The sequence below is a fragment of the Rhinolophus ferrumequinum genome, chromosome 19 (assembly GCF_004115265.2).
Source record: "Rhinolophus ferrumequinum isolate MPI-CBG mRhiFer1 chromosome 19, mRhiFer1_v1.p, whole genome shotgun sequence".
In the NCBI taxonomy this organism is placed as follows: Eukaryota; Metazoa; Chordata; class Mammalia; order Chiroptera; family Rhinolophidae; genus Rhinolophus; species Rhinolophus ferrumequinum.
Window position 1 is genome coordinate 12,369,150 of NC_046302.1, and position 26,584 is coordinate 12,395,733.

General features: G+C 38.3%; 2 protein-coding genes across 2 annotated transcripts in view; one reads left to right on the forward strand and one right to left on the reverse strand.

Moving 5' to 3' along the window:
* Nucleotides 1-9,190: 9,190 nt before the first annotated feature.
* LOC117011905 (protein LDOC1) lies at nucleotides 9,191-10,618 on the reverse strand. The gene has a single exon (XM_033087668.1). The coding sequence runs from the start codon at nucleotides 10,508-10,510 to the stop codon at nucleotides 10,112-10,114; it is 399 nt and encodes a 132-aa protein (XP_032943559.1). The 5' UTR covers nucleotides 10,511-10,618; the 3' UTR covers nucleotides 9,191-10,111.
* Nucleotides 10,619-11,147: 529 nt separating this feature from the next.
* AKAIN1 (A-kinase anchor inhibitor 1) overlaps nucleotides 11,148-26,584 on the forward strand; it is a 100,210-nt gene continuing 84,773 nt past the window's right edge. Inside the window, exon 1 of the mRNA XM_033087669.1 lies at nucleotides 11,148-11,299. Coding sequence (XP_032943560.1) covers nucleotides 11,182-11,299 — 118 coding nt within the window. The 5' untranslated portion in view covers nucleotides 11,148-11,181. The remainder of the gene's footprint in view (nucleotides 11,300-26,584) is intronic.

A 26,584-nucleotide genomic window follows, 5' to 3' on the forward strand; every position in this document is an offset into this window, starting at 1 on the left:
TCATAAAGATAGTTTATTTTAATCATGCTCATTAGTCAAGCTTCATATATTTTCTTGGAGTTTTTGCTTGTCTTCTTTAATTATCCTGCTTTTTTTGAGCTTGCTTGAACTTCAAAGGTCAGTCAGTGCATTTTTCATAACTTGTAATGAATTTTTTTTGGTTTCATTTTCAATAAGCCTTTCAAAAATGGAAAATATCTCTATCAGCCTATTCTTTTCTAATTTTTAAAACAGTTGGGGATACTGTGTGGCTTTATTTTTTTGATGCAGATATTTGTAGTCACCTGACAAAGGAGTGACTTCAAACAACAAAGCCCAGTGAGGTAAATGTGAGATGCATACAATATTATATCATAACAATGGCCGATGCTATCCTTGCGTCAAAGCAAGGAACAAACTTGATTGGATATCCTTCTTACTACTCTCTCCATTGTTGTAGGCCAAAAATAGAACTTCATTCTCTTCAGGTAAAGCAAATGAAGTACTTTACTTGGAGAAATTAAACAAAAAACCATAAATACCATGACCACGGTTAATGGACAATGGACTGAGAACAGATGCAGTTAGGAGTCTGTAGGCATAGTGATGTGCTGCAACGTGAGCAGCTCGGCCTGAGCACAGGAAGTCTGTCTCCAGAGCCCATCCACAGGGAAAAGTATGTCTAAAGACTAATGGGCTCTGACCGATCACTTCATCCCCTCATCCTCCCTTGCGAAGGAACAAGAAAGGCGATATAGAAATGGAGTCTCCAATATTCCCGAACGGAGGAGGAAGAAACACTTCCCCCATCTTATTTGTAAGGCCTGTCATTTCTATCTCCAAAACGTATCTCAAATCTATCCCCCTCTCTTCACTTCTATTGCCTCCACCTTAAATTAAAACCCTTTCCTTTCTTATTTGGATGATTGCAGTCCAGGCTTCAGCTGCCTAAAATCCAGAAGAGAAGATGTATGAAGTCCCATGTAGTCCCAAGTCTATTAGAAGACCCACATTACAGGGTATTTACCTAGGAATTAATCAATGATGCCACTTTATTTTCATTTGGCAATATGTTGTTCTGTGTATGTCCCAACAGTAAGAACCTTGGAAGGAAGAGAGTTGAGTCACACCTTGAACCCCAATCGAGCAGATACTGGAATCTGCTCACAGTACATGACTCCAAACAGTGCGCCCTCCTCCCTAGTCATAATGCAATAACTAACTCAGAGCCCACATATGCTGTAGGACTAACAAACTCCTTCTCATCTTACTCCAGCATTGCAACCTTTTCATCCATCTATAATATATCAATTTGAAAATGCATGTATCATTATCTATTGCTGCATAACAATTATCCCAAAACTGTGTGCTTAAAACAAAACTAAACATGTATGATTCCATAGGAATCACGGGTCAGGGATTCAGGAGCCGCTTAGCTAGCTGCTTCTGGCTTAGGATCTTACCTGAGGTTTTTGTCAAGATGTTGGTTGGGCAAGATGAAGGCTGGACTAGTACTTGAGGATCTGCTTTCAAGATGGCACCCTCACATGGCAAGTTTATATTGGCTGTTAGAGGCCTTAGTTCCTCACCACATGGGACTGACTCTTCTCAGGGCTGCTTTAGTGTCTTCTCAATATGGCATCTGACTTTGCCTGGAGCTGCGTCCAAGTGGTACCAACATGAAAGCCACATGCCTTTTATAATCTAGTCTTAGAATCTATACACCATCACTTCAGACGCAGTCTACTCATTAGAAGCAAATCACTGAGTCTGGCCTACAAATAAGGGAAAGAGAATTAAATTCCACCTTTTGAAGGAAGAATCTGTGGGCATATTTAAAAATCCCCACAATGTGTCTTCCTGAATTTTGTCCTCCTCAGTTCAACTCCTTGCCCATTCCAGACCTCATCTCCCCACCCCAACCCCAAACACACACAGTTTTTTTTTTTAATCTATTTCTATTGTCATTTAGATGTTTATTTCTGTTATGCATAAAAGGTGTCTGGAAGCAGGCAGTCCAAAGCTGGTAAGGTGGTGCCTTTATCCTCACAGACAGGCTCTACCATCCTGTTTATGACCCTCATTCTCATGGTCTGAGGTTTCTGCTAGGGTTCTAGTTATCCCAATTGAAAACCAGGTAGCAATATGGAAGAAAGGAGAAACGAAAAGTATGCCAGCTGTCATTTAAAAACGTTTCCTGGAAGCTACCATACAACATTGCTTGTATCTCAGCCGCCAAGTACTTATTTAAATGCAAACATGATATATAACATGGGAGCATTTTACATACGAAGTAATCTGGTGAATGTAGTCTTCATGTGCAGATGGCCATATGCACAGCTAAAAATCAGGAGTTTTCTTGCTAAGGAAGAAAGGGAGAATAAATATTGGCTATGGCCATGAATATCACTTTGGCTATCAAAATACCTATGAGTACCTTTTTTCTCCTTGTAGGACTGCTTTCGTGTTCTCACTATATGGTAGTTGACTTCCCACAGAGCTAATGATCCAAGAAAGATAAAAAACATACATACGCAGAACACATTGACTCCTTCCCCAAGGGAGACAACTTCAGAATATTTTTGAATATCTGCATCCTGCTTCAGTTCAGGGTCTGTGCGTCATATACAATCCCTTACTTTAGGTCATATGTTGCTTCTTATGGTATGATAGTGTATAAATGAAAAGATATACATGGATATGGATAACCAAGGATATCACAACAGAAATTACCATTTGGGAAATGGGAGGAGAAAATAGCAGCAATCACTAGTCTATATCAATGATCAAATACCTCTGAGCAGAAAGTGAGAATTCCCTCTCCTAGTAAAGGAGTGAATTCTTTGCTTAGCTCATTCAGTGATCCCTGCTTCAGCTCTCTTGTCCATTGTCCTTTGTGGTTCCTATCTCTGCTTTCTGGGACAGCCATTATCCTCCATGGTTGCATCTGAAGTAGGCATTGGGGAAGGGACCCCTCCACACTGTCTGTAGTTTGGGAAACCTTCTTCCTGCTGGTGTGGGTTTTCAGACCCATGGATTATTTTTAGTAGTTTGATGGTCACAGGCCGGGATTGAAAATTCTTCTGCAAAACAGTTCCCTTAAAATTTTGTCACCTTCTGGTTTATTTGCTTTCAGTTAGTTTCAAGAGTATTAGTAGCCTCAGGTAATACCTAGATAATTTTTAAACTTGAAGACTTTGCAATTTCATGTACTGGCATCTAGTCTCTGCCTATTTATTCTCCCCTCTCCCTCTCCTCAATATCTCACTCCTTCAAAAAATGTTGGCTTTCTTGAGACATTTTGAAATAATAGGTAAAACCCATAATCTGACCTTTGCCGGCTATGTTTAACAACTAGCTTGCCAAATTCCTGAAAATTTAACAGTAGACTCTTGCGAGCTGGTAAGAGTTGGCTCCGGCATATCTTAACCTTAGGTAGGCCATAAGATTTGCTTTGACCAATCGGCCTTAATAAACATGACACAAATGGAGGCTTGGAAAAGTGGTAGCATATTACTCTTGCTTTTTGATCCTTTGCCTTAAACACAGTAACACTTCCTGGTTAGCCTGCTGAAGGATGAGATGGTGGAGAGGACTGAGTACCTTTTTTGTCTCAGCCAAGGTCATCCGAAACCAGCAGAGCAGTTGACTTCAGACATATGAGAGAGTCCAATCAAGATCGGTGAACTAGACCTTGCAGCTGACTGTGGATACAAGTGAGCCCAGCCAAGACCAAAAGAAGCACTCCCTGACCCACCTATTCATGAGCTAAATAAGTGACTATTGATTGTTTTAAGCCACTGAGTTGTAGGATAGTTGGCCATAGTTTCATCTCATAAGACTATCTCCTTGCAGTCACTGATGATAAGTGCTTCTGTTTGGGGGATAGGAGTACTTGTACTTTTAACTCTCTCAAGGCTTCAAATTCAGGGCTTTTAGTCACATTAGACTGCAGGTCAAGGTCAAGTGAATACTTCCTTAGCACCGCTGTATTTCCTTACAACCCTACCTGCAGACTTGCTTACTCTAGCCTCAGTTTCTCTCTTTCATTTTAAGATTGGCAAGGAGCCAGAAATAGGAACATTATGGATTTTTTCTACCGTTCTCCCTAATCCTACATTCTTATCTTTGCCTTCCAAGACACAGCACATGGAAAAGTGATCCACTGCTATCTGGATTTGACCACAGACTCTAACATCAAAGCCCATACCACCCACTGCCTGTCTCTATTAAGCCAATGCTATATTGTTCAGTTCTTTTAATATTTAGCTTCCCAGTCCCAGCTACCACATTCTTTTTTGAAAACAGGAGAAACATCATATAGGAGGAATGTAAGTCCAATATTACTGAAGAGGTTGGAGAGCATTCAAATAGGAATCATTTCAGGGCACTTACAAATAAAACAAAAAATAAAGCAAAAAACAAAACCCCACAGAAGTTATGTCAAAGTCAAAAAGGTAGTCCTTAAACCCTCAAACCAGCATGCTTGATAAAAATTCATACTATTTTTTTATAGTGGATTTCTATGTAGATGATTTGTATTTGTCGAGAAAGTAGTGATTATCATGAGTCAGCATCAATTTAATTATAAACATGCCTATTGACTTAAACTCATTTGTTTCTGTAGAATTACTGGCAAGAGAGATGGGATAGGGATGCTTAGTGTATCTCAACTTTAAGTAATTTGACCAAGTCACAGGTATACACATAAGTAAAATGGAGAAATATGACCTAGATGGTGGTATAGAGATGGAATTGCAGTGTTTGAAATTGTTCCCAAGCATAGCAATCTGGTCTCTGCCTACTCTCTAACAGCATCTCTAATCATCATGCCTCCAATTTTGTTGAACTACCTGCAGTTCCCTAAATGTATCCTATTCTCATACCTCTGGGCTTCATATAAACTGGACCCCTGCCTAGACCAATGTTTTCCTCCCCTTCCCCTCATTCCTACTTATCCTTTGCATTTCAGCTTTGGCAACTCTTAGGAAGCCTCCTCTGACTCCCTGTCTTAGTCAGCTCAGGCTGCTATAACAAATACCATAGAGTGGATGGCTTAAAGGACAAACACCTATTTCTCACAGCTCTAGAGGCTGGGAAGCCCAAGGTCAAGGTGCTGGCAGATCAAGGGTCTGGTGAAGGCCGGTTTCCAGAGAACTGTCTTCTTGTAGCCTCACGTGGCAGAGAGCAGAGAGAGGAAGCAAGCTCTTTTGTCTCTTCTTATGAGGACTCTAACCTCATTTATAAGGGCTCCAACTTTATGACTTAATTACCGCCCCTGCCCGCCCCCCCAAAAAAATTCCAATTTCTAATACCGGTACATTGGGGGTCAGGACCTCAACATAGGAATTTTGGAGGGACACAAACATTTAGTCCATAATATCCTCCTGAGGCTGAGGTGAGGGGCACCCCTCTATGCTACCACAGGCACACTCTTCCTAACGCCCTACTGCATTGCAGGCTTGTCTTCCCGTCGTAAGGGACCTGAGAGTCAGGATTGTCTTGCTTATAGTTGTGTCCCTAGTACCTAACACGTTACAGGATATATAGTTTTATGATGCCTAATAATGTAAGCACTGCATGTTATAGGGACCCTTGCTGCCTCTTTCCAGACCTTACTAATGGTTTGGAAAATATAAAACAAATTTATCAATTTTGTAGATGATATCAAGTAGGGAGAATGATAGAATTAAAATTCAAAAATTCCAAAAGACTTCAACAGGCTATAAGAATAGGGTGAAACCAAACACGGTAAAAGTTCTAAGGAGAAATTTAAAGTTCTACATTTAGGTTCATGCTGGACAGTGGTTCTCAAAGTGTGGCCCTGGCCAGTGTTGAGGAAATAGAATTAAAAACAAACTCTCTTGTCAACCTAGAAAACATCTCTACAAAGATACCAGAAAGAAAACAGTTTAATTTTGAATAGCTATTAAACAAGAATGTGATGTGGGTCACAGGAAAACCACTAAAGGAAGAGACATTAAAGACGGAAAGAAATCTCACCCATTTAGCCAGGCAGATGAAACCCATTACATCCATGTTCTCCAGATAAATGGTAACCAATTCTCAGGACGATGAATTGTTTTCATACAAAGGACAAATAAATTTTCCGTATCTTTATGACAAAAGGTCGGTTTGCAGTTTGGAGCCAGGTACCTGCTGAAGTTAGGCTCTTAGGAAACTGGGAGATAGGGATGCTATTTTCCTTGATGATTATATTTCAAAGTGAAGGCACTGGTCCCTTTCAAAGAGAAATTCCTGGATTGTAAAATAGGCTTATTTTGCCTTTAAAAGGGTTTCCATACATTTCAAGAGGCAGAGAGCAAGGCTACAATGAATTACAATAAATTTTCTAAAATGCGTTTTTTTGGGTTTTTTTGCACCAGGAAGAATTAAATGTATTTATTTCTAATTTGTTATACCTGTACACCAACAGCATCAGCATCACTTAGGAACTTTCGTTAGAAATGCTAATTCTCACCCCGCCTAGACCTAGTTAATCAGAAACTCTGGAGATAGGGCCCAGCCATTTGTGTTTTTTATAAACCCCGTGAGGCAATGCTGATGCTCCCTAAAACTGGAGAATCATTGTAGAGAGCTGATGACAGCAGGCCATTTTAAAAGGATCTACGGAAGATGAAGGATTTTTATTTTACTTTAATTAATAGTTATGTGAAGTTTGCATTACATAGGTAGTCATCTGCTCTGCTAGCACATTACCTTCAATTAATTGGCAAGAAGATGTCTGAAATAAAAATATTAGATGAATCTTAGTTTAGCCAAGACAGTAAATCTTAACAACTTGTATCATGGAAATAAAAGCAAAAGCATTATAAAAAAAATTATGCTCATTTGGTTCTAGATTGCAGTCTCTAATTTAATATATGAAAAGTTGCCTGATTTTTCTGGTAAATCACAAAATGCTCAAGCCACACAAGCCAAACTGAAGAGAAACTAGAAAATTGTGCAGTTTTTTCACATGGAGCCCTTCTTGTGAATCTACTGAAGGATGAATCTATCCTTTATCACTGCTCCTCAATTTTTATGCAAATTTAATCACTTGAGGATAAAAAGACACCCTCAGGGAAGACTCTTGAGAGCAGTGGGTGAGGAATGGTAGATTCTTCCAGTGGATTTTTCGGGTGCATCAGTTCACACAAGCAGTCCAGGCAGTGAGCCCCACTCCCTTCTCAGCATGGGCCAGAGCCTGCCATGGACCTCAAACAGATGAGCTTCAGAGCCCCAGCTGAAGTTCTAGGCACTAGGCTGAGATGGATCACTTGGAGCAGTTTGAAACATCCTCCTGTGAGTCTACTTTGAGAAGTCTTTTATACGTCACATTTGACACACTACAGAGACACCCTAATAAACTGGTTTCTGTGGCCCCGGAGACAAACAACATTCATAATGCCAAGCCTTCCTGAGGAAGTCCACCTAAAGCAAGGCTGGTGGCATTTGATTTCTTAGGAGTTTTGGATATTCCTGTGATGGACTCTCTCCCAGGTCTCCTCGGTTTGTGGGCCTGCCTCTGTCCATTGATCTCTCTGTGGATGTACTGCAGTTTAGCTAGAAGGACCTGGACATGGCAGTTAAAGCCATGCAAATGGAGAACCTGGAATTGCAAAACCAGTATGAAGAGCTTCACGTGAAATGCCTAGAGTTGGGGAAATTATACACAGATTTTTAGGGACTGTACCCCAGGTGATGGAGGAGGCTAAGAAACAGAAGGAGCTTGCTAAAGTTGAAATCTAAGTTTGAAGAAGGATCAACTTATATACATGAACGCCATGAACACATCTTTATCTGATCTTTTCAAGGGATTTGAGGAGCATAAAGAGGGGATTGAAGGCAATACCAAGAATGAAGAATGGCTGAAGTTATTGAGGATTACATATGAATTCAGACAGAGGTCAAAGACACCAAGCATGAAAGGCCCGAAGAGAAGAGAAACGCAATCCAGCAGATGAGGAAATTGCTCAGGCCCAGAGGAAGGTCCCAGTGGCCTATTGGCCGTCTAGGACCAGATGAAGAAACATTCCCTGGAGGTCACTCAGTAGAAGACTAAAGAAAACAATGAATCAGTCATAACCTGTTATGACTTCATTTAGATCTGGAAAAATCGGATGTGGAAGTCATTGACCAGTGACCTCTCCACCCCTTTCTCTCCGTGTAACTGTCTGTAAGCAAGCCTCACATACTTTCTTCTCTCCTTTTTTCTTTTGGAGATTTATTTAAATGATCCTCAACAAAAAAGAGATAGCTATAGGAAATTAGTCAAAATATAGATATTTTGACTTCTGAGTTACTTTTTTCATGCTGTATTTAACTTATTAAGTGTTGATACTGACCTTTCATTAGAAAGTTTTTATATCCTATCAAATATGTGCTCTTGTGAGGTTTATTGAAAAAAAATTTGGTGCTATATCCTATAGGTTTTTTTTACTGTGGGAAAAATACTGCTTTGAAATTATCAGCCAATAGGCCCAAGATTCAGTTTATTTTGTTAGTACATATGCGCTGCAAAAGTGTGGTATATAAGAGATCACGTTGAGGGGCCCAGTTTCCTATGAACTATTGTAATGTTAACCAGCAATAATAAAATAATTGCTATAACCTGTCTTTACTCCCATCTTACAAAAATATAATTAGGTTTTTCCTATGGTCCTCAGGTATATAAATTGTCCATGAAGGAGGCAGTAATGAGTTTTCTGAATATGAAGATGTCTAACTAAAAGATACAGTGGTACCTCGGTTTTCTAATGTAATCCATTCCAGAAGACCGTTCCAATTCTGAAACGTTCGAAAACAGCCGACAGCTAGGCCTCAGGATCTTGCACTCGGCGGAAGTCGCATGACATGTTCGACTTCCCAGGTGTGTTCAAAAACCGAAGCATTGACTTCTGGATTTACGGCGTTCAAAAACCAAAATGTTCGTCAACGGAGACATTGGAAAACCGAGGTACTACTGTATTTCAGTGAGACTGTACTACCAGAAATGACAAAACCTATAGACTTAAGGAAAGGCAGTTGTGGATTTTTCTTCTTAGAAGGTTTCAAGGACCCCTTTGATTAATAGGCGGGTTCAGATCCTTTTATTCCCCTTCTTTGGCCTCATCAGAGAAGCACAGAATTTTGAACCACATTTCAATGATCAAGTAATGCCTTTCATTACATAAGAAAAACTGAGGCCAAGAATGTAAGTTACAAAAAATGAGTGAGCTAAGTCATTTAATATAAAGAAATAAAGCCAAGTTCAAAGAATGCACCATCTCCATTTTTTTTTTGCCACCAGTTACATGCAGTTTTAGAAAACACCAGCTTCACTAAATTCATCAGCAAACATAAAAATCGCTCAAGTGGGTTTTCTGTTTCCTTTGTAAGCTGCATGTTTTCAACATATATTTTAAAACTATGGGGTGAAAAGTTAAAAAATAGTCATAAAAATGAATCAAATATACCATTCATTGCACACAAAAGCATTTTACCAGATATCAGAATATACACTGAAGAATTTTTTCTCAAACTTGTGTTCCTGAGGACATAGACTTTCATTTTATTCATCTTTGTTTGGTAATGTAAGACATATATATGTTTAAAATTGTAAGTACATCCTTTTCTCATGTATTGTCCAGTACCTGAATTTCTCTGACCAAAAAGCACAATCTGTGAGATTCTTGTGATTTCAAAACAGAAATGGAGTATGTGGAAAACTGTTCTTGGGGGGAGAAATGTCAAAATTTGGCTGCCAGGCACACTAACCCTGGAAGCTGTTTCAGGGCCTGAGCTATCCAAATCAGTGTCCACGGTGTGTGGCAAACTCAGGCACTTCCTAGGTTGCTCCGATTTTCAAAGACCATCAGCAACATCCTCAGAAATGGCAAGTGGTGTGATCCTGGGTGGTTCACTCAATTTCTAACAGGTTCCCAGCCTTTGGCTGGGTTGCTGGGCAGAGCGCAAAGGCAGTGGGGTTAGGTAAGCACAGGCGGCCGCCAAGTTTTCTAGCAAGGCTCAGGGCCCAGCAGCTGAGAACTAGCGAGTTCCTTGTGAATCAAAGCCAAGCAGGACCGGGTTTGTGGGGAGCGCAGCGGCTCGCAGTGGTCCCACCTGACACGAGGGGTCCCGGCTCGGTTTTCTACCCATTCCTGCCAAAGGCACGTTTCAGCGCGTCCACAAAGTCCTCATAATGACCTAGGATGGGGCTCTCCCTCTCGATGTAGGGGACTACCCACTCTTCTGCCGCCCCAGAGAAGCGGCTGATTAAAAATGCCACCTTTAGGGTGTCGTTCGAAAACCTGGCCTCGAAGAACCTCATGTAAGAGGCCGCTTGGATCAAAAACTCTGGAAGCTGGGCGGAGTCACCTTTAAACGTTTCAGGAAAAGCCACGGGGCAGGCCGGCGGACGCACCTGAGCCAGCAGCTTGGCTTTCTCGCACAGCAGCCGCCGCACCTGGTCCATGAGTTCGTTGTTTTCCCTGCGCAGGGCATGGTTCTGGGTCAGGAGATCCTGCATCATCACTGCCAGCGCGTCCATCACCGGCCGCAGCGCGCCCTGCTCCCCTCCGGGCTACGTCACTGCCAAGGCGTCATCGGAAGTGCGTATCGGGATCGGGGGCGGGGGCGGGCCCCGGCGGGGCCCCATCCGATCTCCACAGGCCAGGCTGGGCCTAGCTTCGAGTGCTGGTGGGCAGGGTCGCCGGGACTATTGGCCGGAGAAACGACAGCGGCAGAGCTGAAGCAGGCAGGCGGGAGACGAGGAAACCTAGACTAGACGGGGGGCGAAGCTACGGGACAGAGCGCCGCCATCGGCGGAGGAATCTGACTTCGTGGCAGCGCACTTGGACTTCCGGAAGGCTTTCTCCGCGGGGCGGGCCCGCAGGTGCTTAAAGGGAAAGCTGCCCGCCTAGCGGCCTCGCGGTCCTGTGAGACTGAGGTTAATACCGCTGCTCCCGAAGGCTCCTTGTACTTCTAATGTTTATTAAGCTCCTTATTCTTCGCTGTTCACGTGTTGTGTCCAAGGCCTCACAGCTGCGAGAAGGCAATTCTAATGACGCTCGCTGTGCCTCGAGAATAGACTATTTCGTGGGGCTTCCAACCTGACAGTATGCTAGCTAGGCACCTTAAAGAATCTCATCTACCCCACCGACCCCAATTCGTGAAGCCCACGTTTTTGTTTTCATAAGGACAAAAGTCAGTTCAGAGAGTATGCAGACTTACCCGGGCTACAAAGGCGGTGGAACAGTGGGAGAATGCTTCATAAGTGTCAGGTCTTTGAAGATGAACTTAAACATCAGGAGATGGGCAGAGTCCTTAGATAGGAAAGGTACTTGTCTAGGTTAATGCCGTTTATATTTACATTAATGAAAGGAACGTCTGCTCCAGTTGAGCCACTATGTACAGGCACTAGCTGAGAGCACTGCTTCTCTCCTGTAGTAAGGCTCTGCTCTGACCTCCTTCCTACCTAAGTAGTCTCGTTTCCTCCCGTCAGTGTGCTATGCTAGTCGAAGAGGACTTCAAGTGTGTGTGTGTGTGTGTGTGTGTGTGTGTGTGTGTGTGTGTGGCTGCAAACAGCAGTTTGTTAAGTGATCACCAGCAGCATGTTGCCATACCGAGTGGACGAACCAAGAACCATTGTCAGGCTCTGGGACTCCGGGTCTTTGTTCCACTATCCAAACTTAAGGCACCAAACATTGATCCCGTGGACCCTTCCATGTTAAGAACCACCTGAGGTAAATCTGCGGCTAGCAAATATCAGGAGGGGATATTGCTGTGTCATTCAGGGAGTAAGAAACTCAACATCTTGATGAGTAGTAACATTTACTTTAAAGAATATAATTTTCGGCGTTTTAGAGATGAAAACTAATACCTTCTGCCAGCTTCTGTCATTTACATTGATATGATAGGTTTTGATTGTGACTTTTTAAATTGATTTAATTGATTTACTTTTATTTGGTATTTCACTGTCGGAGGCTACTTTGTATTAATAAAATATCTTTCCTAATGAAACTGCAGGTCATATACTGTGTTAAAAATACTTTCAAAAGCAAAATACCAAACTATTTGATATCAATTATTTAAAATATATATACCTCAAGAAAAAAGTCATACAAGAAAAAAGTGTTTATCGTTGGGTGGTAAAATTTTTACTTTATATGTCTTTATTGTAGAACATTTTTGAAGCGACAGTTGATTTTATAATTAAGTAAAACAAAGTTTATTAAAATGAAAGAAAATTTAAGGAAATATAAAAGAAATGCATTGTCTTTTTAGCATATTAATTATCTAAAGGGAATTTCTGAAACTACAAAGGATGAATGTAGAGCTTAATCAAAACTGCATTTCAGATCACAGTCTAAATCTGAAGAACCTTTTTTAGCTAAAAATGATTTTTTTTGGTAAGGAAAAAGATAACATCATATTTAATTCATCAAAAAAAGAGAAAGCTATTTACTGAGTCTGTATAATTTAGGGAAGTTCTCGGGAGCTACAGATAGTATCAGAATGTCATTTAAAGTTTCAGAGCCAAAATGAACTCTTGTCCTCAATAAGCAATATAAAATTAACCCAAATACAAGACTGGGCAATCATGCTCAAAACACTCAGGATGTACCTGTTACTAACTCATAATAGCAACATACATTCTTTTGCATAATACATTTAAAAATTGCTAGATAGGCGTATGATAGATGCTCAGTAAATATGTAATGTATATATTTAAATTATGAAACTTTATACTAAACACCTCTGAATCTATGATCCAGATTAAGATTTAGAATGTTAAATTTACCGTGTGGTCCTCCCCAATCTCATCATCCCCAAGTTAAACAGTATCCTGAAATGTGTGCTAATCATTCTCTGGCTTTTAAAAAAATATGGTTTTATACTCTATCTATACGTGTATATGTATTTGCATAGCATTGTTTATTTCCGAGCTTTATAAAAATAGTATCAGAGTACTTTATATTTCTGCACCTTGCTTCACTAATTCAATAGTATGTTTCTAAAATTTCTTCAAGTTGTGTCATTCATGTAGCATTAGTTCATTTCTTTTTATTGATAATATTACCACTGTATGAATATATCATAGTTCATGCCCATTTTCCTGAGAATGGACATTTGGATTGTCACCAGCTGTTCGCTGTTGCAAGCAATAATATGATTATTCTTGTACATGTTCCCTGGTTCACATGTTAAAAATTACTTTAGGGTTTATATATAGTAGAGTAGAGGGCATGTGAATGTTAAACTTTACAAAGATAGTGCTACATTGTTTTTAAATGGTTGTACAAATTTATACTTTCACAAACACTTGGTATTTTCTTACCTTTTAAATTTGCCAATCTAGTAGGAATAAAATGATATCTAATTGCTTCTTTTAATTTACATTTTCTTGATTACTAATGTGTTTGAGCATCTTTTCATATATTTTTTTGACCATTTAGGCTTCTGACTCTGTGCCGTGCTTGTTAATGCATTTACCCTATTTGGGGAGGTCATTTATTTTTCTTACCAATTTATAAAAGTTCTTTATATACTCTGGACACGATCTTCTTCTTGGTTATATGGATTGAATATGTGTTCTTCAAGATTGCAATTTGCCTTCTTACCTTTTTTGTGTAATGATGAGCAGAAGTTATTATTTTAATTTGTTAAATTTGTGCATCTTGTGTTTAACATTTTTAAATGTCTTTAAAAAAAACCTCTCTCAATCCCAAAGTCAGAAAAATATTTTCCTATACATTTTTCTATGTTTTAAAGTGTTACCTTTTCAATTTAAGACTTTATTTGGAATTGAATTTTGTGAGATAGGAATCCAATAGTTTTTTCTTAGTGACTGATCATTTGTTTCAACAATATTAAACAGCCTCTCCTTTCCTCACTTGTTTACTGTGCCATCTTCCTAATAGATTAAGTTCCTATATATGTTTAATTTATCCATTTGACTGTACTTCCACAAATACCAAGATGTCTTAATTTATAGAGCTTCATAATAAGTTTTTATATTGGGTAGGATAGGTCCTGTTCAGTCTTACTGGTCTCCTTTAGGAGTGTCTTGGCTATTCTTGGGTCTTTGCCCTTTTGTATAGTTTTAGAATCAGTTTATTGAGCTCCTATCAGTCTACTTTACCATTCCGACTTCTTTTAAGAATTTCTCTTTGACTTTGGGGCTGAGGTTTTACTACAAAGTGTCTATGAAAGGATTTCTTTCTATTTAGTTTAATAAATTTACTGCATCCTGTATCTGTAGATTCCTGACTTTGGTTCTGGAAAATTTCCAGTCATTATATCTTCAAATATTGCTTCTCTTTCATTCTCTTCATTTTCTGCAGCTAGGTCTCATATTAACTGTGTGTTAGACCTTATTACAGCTTCTCTTTTTCTTATCTCATAGCTACCAGATCCTTGTTTCTCTCTGCTACTTTTGGGTAAATTCTTTTGAGTTATCTCATTTCACTAATTTTCTTTTCAGTTACTTTAAATCTGCTGTTTAACCTATCCATTGAATTCTTAATTTTGACAATTATGTTTTTTATTTCTAGGAGTTTTTTAAAAATAGTTATTTTAAAAATAAGTCTAGCTATTTTGACCATCTGATGTCTTCGGATATAGAAATTATAACAGGAAACAACTCTTATTGTCAGCTGGTAAATGGTAGAGCCCAGAATTAAATTCAGGTCTGCTGGACCTGACTCCAAGAGCTGTATCTTTCAATTACACTAGTGTTTACTACACTTCAGTCATATAAATAGCACCTTCATAGTTTTGACAGGTAAGTAATGTATTAATAATTGGTTAAATAAATGAGTATATGCATTAATATGTTAAAGCCCGTCCTTAGAACAGTGCCTAACAAATAGCAAATCCTCAATAAATGTCAGTTATTATTTTTAATATTTTTATTTAAATCAACTTTATAATTTTTAAACTTTACATTTGCCTTATCCAAAGTAATATTGTCTGTGACACTATAGTTTTGATGTCTAATTTGTATTTATTTTAATAGTTGAAGTCATATACTTATTAAAAATGTTTACCCACATATGAGGTCTGACAATTAAGTTCACGAACTCATCCTAGAAACAGTGATACATACCTCATTGCTGAATATCACTGCAGTCACCTTTGAAGTACTCCCCTTGGGGAGTTATGCACTGACACCAGCGCCTAGTCCACACTTCAAAACAATTTTGGAACTCTTTCTCTGGAATAGCCATCAGAGCTGTTGTCGTATTACCCTTGATGTCCTGAATGTCATCAAAATGTCTTCCTTTCAATATTTCCTTTATCTTTGAGTAAAGAAAGCGGTCACTGGGGGCCAGATCAGGTGAGTAGGGAGGGTGTTCCAATACAGTTATTTGTTTACTGGCTAAAAACTCCCTCACAGACAGTGCCATGTGAGCTGGTGCATTGTTGTGATGCAAGAGCCATGAATTATTGGCAAAAAGTTCAGGTTGTCTAACTTTTTCTTGCAGCCTTTTCAGCACTTCCAAATAGTAAACTTAGTTAACTGTTTGTCCAGTTGGTACAAATTCATAATGAATAATCCCTCTGGTATCAAAAAAATTAGTAACATCATTGCAAAAAATTCGTGAACTTAATTGTCTGACTTGTTATATTTAAAAAAAAAATCTTTTGTATCATCATTACAAAAGTAATAAAAACCACATAAAAACGCAAATTTAGCAGGCACTCAAAAACTCTGTTTGAATAAAATTTTCTTTAATTTTGTTGCTATACTAAAGAATAGTTAGTAGTTAAATGTTCATCTTTTGTCTGTGTGACTTAGAGCAATTTAACTTTTTCATACCTCAGTTTTTCTTTTTTAAGTTGAATGTAGTCATGGCTATACTTAAGTTTAAAGGACGTATTGTATATAAAACTTTTAAGACAATATTTGATATACAGTAAGGGCTCAAAATGTTAAATAACATTGTTCCCTTATTTTAAAGTCTCCCTGAGGAGAAATTCTAAAACTTCAGGAACTTAACACTTGAATAATTCTCCTGGAAGTTAATAATCTATATAAGGGGTATTACTTCAAGGATCTTTTTTTAAAGATTTTTTTTTATTGGGGAAGGGGAACAGGACTTCATTGGGGAACAGTGTGTATTTCCAGGTCTTTTTCCAAGTCAACTTTTTGACCTTTCAATCTCAGCCGTGGAGGGCGCAGCTCAGGTCCAGGTCCAGTTGCCGTTGCTAGTTGCAGGGAGCGCAGCCCACCATCCCTTGCAGGAGTCGAACCCGCAACCTTGTGGCTGAGAGCCTACTGTCCCATGTGGGAATCAACTGGCAGCCTTTGGCGTTAGGAGCACGGAGCTCCAACCGCCTAAGCCACCGGGCCGGCCCTCAATGATCTTTTCCTTGTGCATAATTTTTAAAAAATTGAGGTGAAATTCCAATAAAATAAAATTAACCATTTTAAAGTGAACAATTAAGTGGCATTTAGTACATTCACGATGTTGTACAATTTTTTTGCCCCCAAAGGAAACCGTGTGCCCATTAAACAGTTGCTCACCATTCCTCGCTCCTCACTGCTCTGGTAACCACCAATTTGTATTCTGTCTGTGTGGATTTTCCTTTTTGAGGTATTTCTTATAAATGGAATCATACAATATGTGACTTTGTGTATCTGGCTTCTTTCATGTAGGTTATGTTTTCAAGTTTCACACATTGTGGCATGTATTAGTACTTTGTGCCTTTTTATGGCTGAATACTATTCAATTGTAAGTATATACCACTATTTGTTTATTCATTCTTAGATTGATGAACATTTGGGCTGCCTCCATCTTTTGGCTCTTGTGAATAGTACTTCTTTGAACATGTGTGTATGTGTTCTTGTTTGAGTACGTGTTCTCAATTCTTTTGTGTATATATATGTACCTAGTGGTGAAATTCTGTGTTCGATGATAAATCTATGTTTAACTTTTTGAGGAACCACGAAGCTTTTTTCCACAGTGGCTGAACCTTTTTATATTCCCACCAGGAATGGGTTCTAATTTCTCAACATTGTTGCCAACATTTGTTAGTTTCCATTAAGAAAAAAAGGTACAGCCTTTATAGTGGGTGTCAAGTGGTACATCATTTGGTTCTGATTTGCATTTCCCTCATGACTAATTATGTTGAGCATCTTTTCATACATATGCTTGTTGGTAATCTATATATCTTCCTTGGAGAGAGACCCATTCAGATCCTTTGCCTGTTTTTAAGTTGGTTTCTCTGTCTTTTTGTTGTTGAGTTGTAAGAGTTATTTATATATTCTGGGTGTTAGACACTTGTCAGATATATGCTTTGTAAATATTTCCTCCCATTGTGTTGGTTGACTTTTCATTTTCTTGATAATGTCCTTTGATGCATAAAACTTAAAACTTCGTCCAGTTTATCTATTTTGTTTCTTGTGCTTTTGATGTCATATCAAAGAATCCATTGCTAAATCCAACATCATTAAGACTTATCCTTATGTTTTCTTTTAAAAGCTTTGTGGTTTTAGCTCTTGTACTTAGGTTTTTCATATATGTTGTTAATTTTTGTCTATGATATGGTGTTAGAGGTCCAAGTTTATTTTTTTGCTTATGGATGTTGAGTTGTCTCAGCATCATTTGTTGAAAAGACTATTCTTTGTTGAATAGTCTTGGCATGCTTGAGAGCATCAATTGGCCATGGAATTATAGGTGTATTTCTGGACTCTCAAATTTGTTCCATTGATCTATATCTGTTTATATGCCAGTATCACACTGCTTTGATTACTGTAGCTTTGTAATAACTTTGAAATCAGGAAGTGTGAGTCCTCTAACTTTGTTCTTCTGTTTAAGTATTGTTTTGACTATTTGGGGATCCTTAAAATTCTATATTATTTTGATGATTGACTTTTCCATTTCTGAGAAAAAGGCCATTGGAATTTTTTTATTTTTTGGTTCTTAAGCTGTAACTTTCTTTCTTTCTTTCTCTCTTTTTTAAATTAAAGTTTATTTGGATGACAATTGTTAGTAAAGTTACATAGGTTTCAGGTGTACAATTCTGTAATATGTCATCACATTGTGTTTTCACCACCCAGAGTCAGTTCTCCTTCCATCACCATATATTTGATCCCCTTTACCCTCATCTACCAGCCTCCTCCCCCCTTACCCTCTGGTAACCACTAAACTGTTGTATGTGTCTATGAGTTTTTGTTTCTTCATTTGTTTGTCTTGTTCCTTTGTTGTTTTCAGTTTTATATACCATATATCAGTGAAATCATATGGTTTTCGACTTTTTGTGTCTGACTTATTTAGCTTAGCATAATAATCTCAAGATCCATCCACGTTGTCGCAAATGGTACTATTTCATCTTCTCTTATGGCAGAATAATATTCCATTGTGTATATATACCACATATTCTTTATACAATCATCTATTGAAGGATACTTTGGTTGTTTCCATGTCTTGGCCACCTTTATTTAAGGTGGCCATCGGAATTTTGGTAGAGATTGCATTTAGTCTGTAGATCACTTTGAGTAGTCATCTTAACAATAATATATCTTCAGATCCAGAACAAAGCATAGCTGTGCATTTGTTTAGGTCTTCTTTAATTTCTTTCAACAATGTATTATAATTTTCAGTGTACTGTGTGCTTGATTAAACTTATTCCTAGGCATTTTGTGGTTTGGGATGTTACTATAAATGCATTGTTTTCTTAATTTCCTTTTTGGATTGTTCATTGCTGGTATATAGAAGTACTGACTTTTGTGTGTTGACCTTGTACCCTTTAACTTGCTAAATTGATTAACTATAATAGTTGTGTGTGTGTGTGTGTGTGTGTGTGTTCTTTGAAGTTTTCTATGTATAGGATCATGTCATATGCGAATACAGATAGCTTTACGTCTTTTCGATTTGTATGCCTTTTATTTAATTTTCTTTATAATTTCTCTGGCTAGACCTTCCAGTACAATAGAACAAGGGACAAAAGTAGGCATTCTTGTCTTGTTCCTGATTTGGGGGTGAAAACTTTAGTCTTTTGTTTATTGATTTTTTGTAATCATGAAAAAGTATATGATTCTGTCAAGTGCCTTTTCTGCATTAACTGAGGTGATCATGTGTTTTTCCCCTTCATTCTATTAATGTGGTTATAAATTGATTTTTATATATTGAACTACTTGCAGATTTCTGGGATAAATTCCACTTGATCATGGTGTATAATCCTTTTAATATGCCGTTGGATTCAGTTTGGTGGTATTTTGCTGAGGATTCTTACATTTGTATTCATAAGAGACATTGGTCTGTAGTTTTTTTGTTTTTGTTTTTGTTTTTCTTGAAGTGTCTTTGGCATTAGGGTAAAACAGGCCTCATAAAATGAGTTAGGAAGTGTTCCTTTCTGGTCTGTTTTTTAGAAGAGTTTGAAAAGGGTTGGTGTTAATTCTTTAAGTGTTTGGTAAAATTCACCAGTGAAGTCATCTGGTCCTGGACTTTGTGTTTGAAGTCTTTTATTTTTTGTTTGCTTTTTTTTGAAACCACTGATTTAATCTCTTTACCTGTTATAGGTCTGTTCAGATTTTTCTATTCCTTCTTGAATCAGTTTGGTAATTTGTGTATTTCAATGAATTTGTCTATTTCATCTAATTTATTGGTGGACAATTATTCATAGCATTCTTTTATTTTTTATTTGTTTTTTAAAATTGGTTGTAGTGTCCCCATTTTCATTTCTGATATTAGTTATTTGCATCTTCTCTCTGTCTTCCTTTCTCAGACTAGCTAAAGTTGGTCAAGTTTCTTGATTTTTTTCTAATAACAAACATTTGTTCTCATTGATTCTCTCTATTGTTTTTTCTATTCTCTATTTCATTTATCTCTGCTATAATCTTTATTATTTCCTTCTGCTAGGTTTGGGTTTAATTTTCTCTTTTATTTAGTGCTTAATGTGTGTTATGGACTGAATTGTGTGCCCCCTCCTCAAATTCATATTTTGAAATCCTAACCCTCAATTTGACTGTTTTTGAAGATAAGACATTTATGGAGACAATTAAGGTTAAATAAGGTCAGGGTGATTCTGTTTCTCTGGAGAATTCTGACTAATACATTCTTCTCTTATTCATTTCTAAATCTTCTTCAGTCAAAGGTATATTTATTGATATATTCCTGTAGGAAATTATCTTTCAAGTGCGTCCTACCAAAAAATTCCTTATAACAAATAAGAACAAGAACCATGCTTGTTTTTATTTTGTTTTTGTTCTACCAGCTTCTCTACATTTAAAAAGACTTAAGAGAAAATACATTGAATGACAGTACATTCCTGCTTTGGACAGGGACAAGGTTGTAGTAGAAAATGTTAAATGTATTAAATTTGTTAAAAGTGGGGGTGATTTTGCTATTGTAGGGATTGACAAGTCTGAAATCTGTAGGGCAGACTGGCAGGCTGAAGATTCAGGTAAGAGTTGATGTTGCAGTTCTGAATATAAAGGCTGAAAGAACAGGCACAATTTCTGTTCTGTTGGCAAAATTGGTTTTTGGGGAAACTGTTTTTTGCTGTTAAGGCCTTCAACTGATTGAATGAGGCTTACCCACATCGTGGAGGGTAATCTGCTCACCTTAAAATCAACTGATTGTAAATATCAATCACATCCAAAATATACCTTCATAACAACATGTAAACTAGTGTTTGACCAAACAACTAGTCACCATAGTCTTGCCAAGTTGACACATAAAATCAGCAATGCAGAAATTTGATCATCTTAGAATATTTAAAGATATTAGAAGAGATGACCTAAACAAAAGTTGACATTTATGAGAACTCATTGAATGTTTTATGAGTTGGTTTTATTTGACTCGTAATTCTTTTAGAAAACAAGTCAAATCAGGAATATTTCAAAATAGCTACTTCCTTTAGACAAGGGGCATAACCAGGCCCCTATCTATGAGATGTTAATCAGAATATATTTGAAATTGCTAAAAACAATTATGACAAAAGACAGTGTTACTATCAAATAAATGGTTATTTTTGTTATCCAGGATGCACCCTTTATCACTTGCTCTCTCTCTTTGGGGGACAATTTGCAGTGACACAAACTGTGAGTCAGGAAGTAAGATGTCCCCTGATGTCACACTGAAGACTAGTGAGACTCATAAACTACAGGGATGAATGGATAACCTATGGGATTAAGATAGTACTTTAAAATGGACATATTTTTCTTACAGATATCCTTGGGAAATAGTTATCCTGCCTCTTGGAATGGGCTTTCTTCTGACATAGGCCCTATACTAAGATCATGGTCTCTTTATCAAAAGACATTTGTCAGATGTTTGGAGCCCCAACTACATTCACCAATCCTACAGATTTGTTAGGGGCATCAAATGAATAATGCATGTGAAAGCATTTTGGAAGGAATGAAACATTAAAAAGTTGATACAGGGGTGGCCTGTTAGCTCAGTTGGTTAGAGTGCGTGCTCTTAACAGCAAGGTTGCTGGTTCGATTCCCATATGGGTCAGTGAGCTGCACCCTCCACAAATGGATTGAAGACAACAATTTGAGCTGAGCTGCTGCTGAGCTGCCCATGGGCAACTGGTTAGCTCAGTTGGTTAGAGCGTGTGCTCTTAACAACAAGGTTGCTGGTTCCCGCATGGGATGGTGGGCTGCGACCCTTGCAACTAGATTGAAAATGGTGGCTGGACTTGGAGCTGAGCTGCGTCCTCCATAACTAGATTGAAGGACAACGACTTGACTTGAAGCTGATGGGTCTTGGAAAAAGACATTGTTACCCAATTAAAAAAAAAAAATTGATACAGGTAAGACATTGTCTTTACCAAAGATATTATAAAATGTATCAGAGAATTCATTAGAGGCCACTTTTTGGTTTCAAAGCTTTGTACATAATTTAAATATATTTTGGCATTTTAGTTTGGGCGGCGGTTTGAATTTTCGAGCTTTCAGTTTAGGAAGGAAAACATTAAGGAATTCATTGAATACAAGGTTTTAATAATAGAAGCAATAATAGGGCTTATATGACTATCAGTTTAACAAGGTTATTTGGTCCTTAAAAAGAGAATTCTAAGACCAACTGTTTTGGTTTATTATAAAAAATATTGATCATGAAAAATTTTGAGAAAGTATTCTCTTACCTTCTAACACCTCTTTTCTCTGCATTCCTTTAAATGCTGATATTTCCCATCCCAAGACTTCAGATGTTCTTCCTCTATACCCTCTTCCAATGTTATTTCAATCAGGACCAAAGCTTTAGTCACTTGTGTTTCAAAAACTTCCAATGCCATCAGCTCTCTTCTGATTTCTGGACCACTATTTCCAGCTGCCTGGATATGTCAAAAGAATCTCAAATTAAATATGGCCTAAGTTGACGTCTTTTTCTTTACGTCTATCTGTCCCAGCTTCTGCTTCTGAATCTCTGTCTTGGCTAATGGCATCGCCATTGTTTTAGTTAAGTTAACCCTAGCTGCTGGGTAAAGCCCAAAATCTTAGTGACTTAACACATAGATGTTTCTTTCTTACCAATGCCAAGTCCAATCAGTCAGAAGGGGATGTGAGCTTTCCTTTGAGGAGCCATGACTAACAGAGGCTCTTCTGTCATCACCTTTGCACTGACATCCAGCTGATAGGGGAAGACAATGGAAGATATCTTAGAAGAGATTTTTCTTGATTTTATCCAGATCAAGTGATAGAAGTGGTGCTCATCATTTCCACTCACATTCCTTTAACCAAAAATTAGTCACCTTGCCACACCTAACTGCAAGGGAGACTGGGATATGTAATTTGACTATGTGCTTAGAAGTAGGAAGGAATGGGTTTGATGGGAATGTAGCAGTATGTGCCATAACTCATCTTCCCATTCAAGTTAAAAACCTTCTCATCTGAGAATTGTCCTCTTTTTCAGCCATTAAGGTAAATAAGTAAATTACATCCCTCAAATCTATCCTATCCTTTCTATTCTTACTGCTCCTATCCTATTCTGGACCTTGATGATTTCTTCCTCAGACTTTGGAATAGTTTTCAAAACAACACTCTTGATTGTGATCATTATATCCATCCTTCATGTTGCCAGTGTTGTCTTTTTGTAATACCTAAATACTGATGTCACTCCAGTGCTTAAACATTAAACATGAAGGCTCAGGATAAAATAAAAACTGGTAGGCGATCGTTCAGGTTCCATGTCTCATTCTTTGCCTGGTGATGCTCTACTTATTGCTTCTTCTGTGGTGCCTTTCTGTACGGTCCCTAATTCCTAGAAGAATTAGTTGCTTCCTCAGTGGTGCTACATATCTCCAGAATAATTTATAGCACATATTCACCAGATTATAAACTCCACAAAGATTTGTTCACTGCTATATTTCTAGGGTCTAGAAATCTTGGTACTTAATAAGTATTCAGTAAGCACTGGATGAGTTCATTGAATTTTTTTGTGTACATATCTTTTGGCCATATTCAATTATATACCGATTAAATATGAAGAATATGCCTACTAATTTCTGAATCCCTTATGCCTGGCGCATGGTACACACTAAATAAATTTTTACTGAATTGGGTAAAACAGGTCTTGGAACACATGAGATAAAATTAATGAGGATGGTTGGCTTAACACCTAGCAAGATGGTTCTGAAAAAAGAAAGCGTTAGACATACACATGCAAATAACACCATTATTTTGGAAAAAAATTTCTGATTGACAATTATGTGTCAGGATTGTCCTAGGCACTAGGGCCACAACAATGAATAAAAACAGACACAGTTGCTGCTATTCTGCAGCTGGTGATCCATGACTAAAGAAAACTGGGGCAGCATACTAAGATAATTAGCATTGAGAAAGCATGGAAAAAAGGGATCCCAATTTACACTGTGGAGTCAGAGAAGTGGTCCTTGAAGAAAGGCCACTTAAGCTGAGATGTAAAGAACAGGAAGGCTTTATTTAACCAGGTAGAAGTGAGGAGATGGGGGATTTTTACAACGGCAAGAGGCAAAGTCTCTGTGATCAGAGAAAGTGTGGTATATTTGAAGATTTAAAAAAATCCCAGCATGTCTAGAGCACAGAGTGTGAGAGGGAGAGCAGTGCAAGATATGGCTAGAGAAAGAGGGAGGGACTAGATAGTTATGGTACCATGTGTGCCCTGTTACAAATTTTGGTCTTCATCCTACGAGAAATAGAAAGCCATTAAAGTTTTCATTAGTGGGGGAACATGATTGTTTGTTTTGAAAAAAATTATTCTGGCTATAGTTGAGGTCAGAGCATATGTGCGGAGACCAGTTAAAAGGCTATTGTAATTGTCCAAGCAAGGGACGGTGGTATCTTGGATTTTCAGAGTAGTAGGTAAGAAGAGAGAAGCAGACAGTGTTGGGAATTCTCTAAAGGGTCAAATGGACAAGATGTAGTGATATATTCCATGCAGTGAAGGAAAAGCTTGGTTTCATTTACTAAGCTAGGGAACATTGGAAGAGGATCATAGTTTTATCCTGGACGTGTTGAGCCTGCCATTATCAATAACTCTAACCCTCCTAAATCTCCATTCCAGCCACCCTCTTAGCACCAGTTCTTATGTTTCCAGGTCATTCTGTTTAATACCTCTACTGCAGTGTTGCTTTTCCACCAGCACCTATACTCCATGGATCTCACCATTTCACTGCTTCTCACTCCTTTTGTGAGAAGGACCACTTTATTCAATTTATCTTTGTTCCATAAGTCATAACAATCACTTCTTTGCATACATGCTTGACTTCCTTGACTTCTCTTGCTTCATTCTATCTTCTTGGAAAAACCACAATCCTACTTAAATTCAATTATCTACTTGCTCCTCAGCTGCATGCAAGCTAGAGAAAAACACAATACCATGCTGAATGTGCTCAATTTATGTGATCATTAATATTAAGTACGCCCAAAATGCTGCCTGGAAATCATACTGGCTTTCACTAGTACTTACTTTTCATTTCTCCTTGATGATTGTGTCATACTGACCACACCTCAGATCTTTCCTCCTCGATCCTCACTCTAAGCTGATGAGCTTGCATTCCTATTGCACTGGGGAATTGAAGCAATTACAAGAGAACTTCCACAAACACCCACCACCACATCTACCCACGTACAAGTGTCTGTATCCATTTATTTTGCCTTTTCTCCTCTTACTATAGATGAACTAAACTTACCTTGAGCAAAGACTAACCTCTTCACTTGTGATCCCATTTCCTCTTAGGGACCACTCAAGAACAAAGGCAATACCCAGGAAATTCTTCCTCTCTTCCCTGAATCATCTCTCCTTCACCAAAGTTCTCACTTTCCCCTCTGCTAATTGTCCGTTTTCTTTCTTGTCCTTAAGAATGAAACTCCTCAAAAGAGTTGTTTGTATTCACTCTCTATTTTATCTCCTGCAATTCTCTCTTGAACCACTTAAATCAGACTTTCATATTTGTTACTTAACGTATCCTGAATTTATGAAGGTCACTATGAACTCCACGTCATTTTTCAGTCCTTATCTGACTATTGGTAGCATTTGACATAGGTGATCACTCTTTCCACCTTGTAACTCTTTTTTTCTGTTGGTTTTCAAGTATCACACTCTCTTGGTTTTACTCCATCTCTCTGGATGCTCCTCTCAGTCTCATTTGCTGGTTCTTCCTCATCTCCCTGAGTTTTAAATATTGAGTGCCGAGATCTTATTTCTTTTTTATTTTTTATAAAGTTTATTGGGGAATATTGGGGAACAATGTGTTTCTCCAGAGCCCATCAGCTCCAAGTTGTTGTCCTGAATCTAGTTGTGGAGGGCACAGCTCAGCTCCAAGTCCAGTTGCCGTTTTTCAATCTTTAGTTGCAGGGAGAGCAGTTCACCATCCCATGTGGGAATTGAACCGGCAACCTTGTTGAGAGCTCGTGCTCTAACCAACTGAACCATCCAGCCGTCTCTCTGGCAGCTCATTGTCTTCAGTGTAGTCGTGGAGAGCACAGCTCACTGGCCCATGTGGGAATCGAACGGGCAACCCTGTTGTTCAGAGCTCGCGCTGTAACCAACTGAGCCACCCGGCCACCCCCAGATCTTATTTCTTGGACCTTTTCTCTATCTTCATTTCTTTAGTAATCTTGTTCTGGCTCATGGACTTAAGTATCATATATAGAACTGAAGACTCCCCAATTTCTATCTCCAGCCTAGACCTTTACTTGAACTCTAGACTTGTGTATTGAACTAGTTATTTGAGAGCTCCCCTTGGATGTCTAATGCATGTCTCAAATTGACCACGTCTTTAAGTGAGTTTCTGCTCCTTGTTTCTGAACCTGCTCCTTCTGAAGTTTTCTTCATCTAAAAAAAAAAAAAAAAAAAAAATGGAAACTTCATTTTTCCAGTTACCCTGGCCAAAAACCTGGGAGTCATCTTAACTTTCCTCTTTCTTCTCAAACCCTATATCCAATTCATCAGTAAATTCTGTTGGCTTCATCTTCAAAATATATTCAGAATTTGATCACTATTCATCAGTTTAACAGCTGATGCTCTGCTCTGAGCCACCATAATTGTTCAGCTGCATTACTGCAGTAGCCTCCTAACTGGGCTTCATGCTTCTATCTTTACTCCCCATTTCGTCTCCACTCAACCATACCCAGAGCAGCACTTCAAAAACGTAAATCAGATCATGCCCTTTCTTTTGCTCAAAACCT